Raw genomic sequence first — 2,500 nt, forward strand, 5'->3', positions numbered from 1 at the left:
GCTACAGGTGTGTTTAGGCAGGTACAGGTGACCCCTTTAGGCAGGTACAGGTGTGTTTAGGCAGGTACATGTGTGTTTAGGCAGCTACAAGTGTGTTTAGACAGCTACAGGTGTGTTTAGGCAGGTACAGGTGACCCCTTTAGGCCGGTACAGTTGTGACTTGTTTAGGCAGGTACAGGTGTGACTCCTTTAGGCAGATATACTGTAGGTGTTACTTGTACACAGCCTGTAAACCAGGACATATATCCCTTCACGTGTGTGTGTGTGTGTGTGTGTGTGTGTGTAGGTTGCTGGTGAGCTTCTTCTTGGTTTTAACACAGCTGGGATTCTGCAGTGTTTACTTTGTCTTCCTCGCAGAGAACATCAAACAGGTAATAAGATAATATACCTATAATATATAAATAAGAGAACATCAAACAGATGATATACCTACCTTTACTATATAATATATATATATATATATATATATATATATATATATATATATGAAAACATCAAACAGATGATATACCTACCTTTACTATATAATATATATATATATATATATATATATATATATATATATATATATAAGAAAACATCACACAGGTGTTAAGATAATGAATACTTATGAATGATGATGAGGAAATGTGAATATAAATGATAGTGAATACTTGATAATGTATGATGTGTGTGTGTAACCGTGGTGATGAGGAGGGGATTGATAATGTATGATGTGTGTGTGTAACCGTGGTGATGAGGAGGGGATTGATAATGTATGATATGTGTGTGTAACCGTGGTGATGAGGAGGGGATTGATAATGTATGATGTGTTTATGTAACCGTGGTGATGAGGAGGGGATTGATGATGTATGATGTGTGTGTGTAACCGTGGTGATGAGGAGGGGATTGATAATGTTTGATGTGTGTGTATGTAACCGTGGTAATGAGGAGGGGATTGGGAATGTATGATGTGTGTGTGTATATGTTTGTGTAGGTGGTGGAGGGTAACCGTGGTAACGAGGAGGGGATTGGGAATGTATGATGTGTGTGTGTGTAACCGTGGTAATGAGGAGGGGATTGGGAATGTATGATGTGTGTGTGTATATGTTTGTGTAGGTGGTGGAGGGTAACCGTGGTAACGAGGAGGGGATTGGGAATGTATGATGTGTGTGTGTATATGTTTGTGTAGGTGGTGGAGGGTAACCGTGGTGATGAGGAGGGGATTGGGAATGTATGATGTGTGTGTGTATATGTTTGTGTAGGTGGTGGAGGGTAACCGTGGTAACGAGGAGGGGATTGATGTGCGGCTGTATATGCTCTTCCTGCTGCCGCTGCTGGTGATGATGTCATTCATCAGGGACCTACGGAACATGGCGGTCCTCTCCGCACTCGCAAACACCGCCATGGCCATCAGCCTCATCTTCATCTTCACCTACATCACCTCCGTAAGTGTGTGTGTGTGTGTGTGTGTGTGTGTGTGTGTGTGTGTGTGTGTGTGTGTGTGTAGCATGGCCATCAGCCTCATCTTCATCTTCACCTACATCACCTCCGTAAGTGTGTGTGTGTGTGTGTGTGTGTGTGTGTGTGTGTGTGTGTGTGTGTGTGTGTGTGTGTGTGTGTGTGTAGCATGGCCATCAGCCTCATCTTCATCTTCACCTACATCACCTCCGTAAGTGTGTGTGTGTGTGTGTGTGTGTGTGTGTGTGTGTGTAGCATGGCCATCAGCCTCATCTTCATCTTCACCTACATCACCTCCGTAAGTGTGTGTGTGTGTGTGTGTGTGTGTGTTTAGCATGGCCATCAGCCTCATCTTCATCTTCACCTACATCACCTCCGTAAGTGTGTGTGTGTGTGTGTGTGTGTGTGTGTAGCATGGCCATCAGCCTCATCTTCACCTACATCACCTCCGTAAGTGTGTGTGTGTGTGTGTGTGTGTGTGTTTAGCATGGCCATCAGCCTCCCCTGCTGAAAAAAACAGCCTGACCAGCTAAAGGTGGTTTATTTGACCACCCTATGATGGTTGACCAGCTAGACCAGCAGAACACTCGCGAAAACACACCTTCAGCTGGTTTACACAGCTTATGATGGTCATTCAGCTGGTTTTGATTGTCGTACCACCTCAAGCTGGTCATTTTAGTTGGTGTTGCTGGTCTACATTGCTGGTTTTTACTGGCCATTCCAGCTTATGTTGGTCATTCTAGAAAACCAGCTTGACCATCTTTGTCAAGCTTAGAAACCAGCTTATGCTGGTAGCTGGTTTTAGCTGGTTTTAGCTGGTCTTTGCTGGTGTAGCTGGTTTTAGCTGGTCTGTGCTGGTGTAGCTGGTTTTAGCTGGTCTTTGCTGGTGTAGCTGGTTTTAGCTGGTCTTTGCTGGTGTAGCTGGTTTTAGCTGGTCTGTGCTGGTTTAGCTGGTCTTTGCTGGTGTAGCTGGTTAGGCCACCAGCTAGACATGCTTGCGTGACCATCTGAAGAAGCTGGTCATGCTGGTGTGACCAGCCTGTCGTGTGGGATACAGACG

At 44.7% G+C, this 2,500-nt stretch overlaps 1 protein-coding gene across 3 annotated transcripts in view; it reads left to right on the forward strand.

Moving 5' to 3' along the window:
• Positions 1-2,500, forward strand: part of slc36a4 (solute carrier family 36 member 4) — a 20,147-nt gene that overhangs the window by 8,867 nt on the left and 8,780 nt on the right. For all 3 annotated transcript variants that reach the window (XM_062553302.1, XM_062553301.1, XM_062553303.1), the window contains 2 exons: positions 287-371; positions 1,245-1,427. In XM_062553302.1, the coding sequence (XP_062409286.1) occupies positions 287-371; positions 1,245-1,427 (268 nt within the window). The remainder of the gene's footprint in view (positions 1-286; positions 372-1,244; positions 1,428-2,500) is intronic.

This window comes from Sardina pilchardus, chromosome 13, assembly GCF_963854185.1.
Source record: "Sardina pilchardus chromosome 13, fSarPil1.1, whole genome shotgun sequence".
Lineage (NCBI taxonomy): Eukaryota > Metazoa > Chordata > Actinopteri > Clupeiformes > Clupeidae > Sardina > Sardina pilchardus.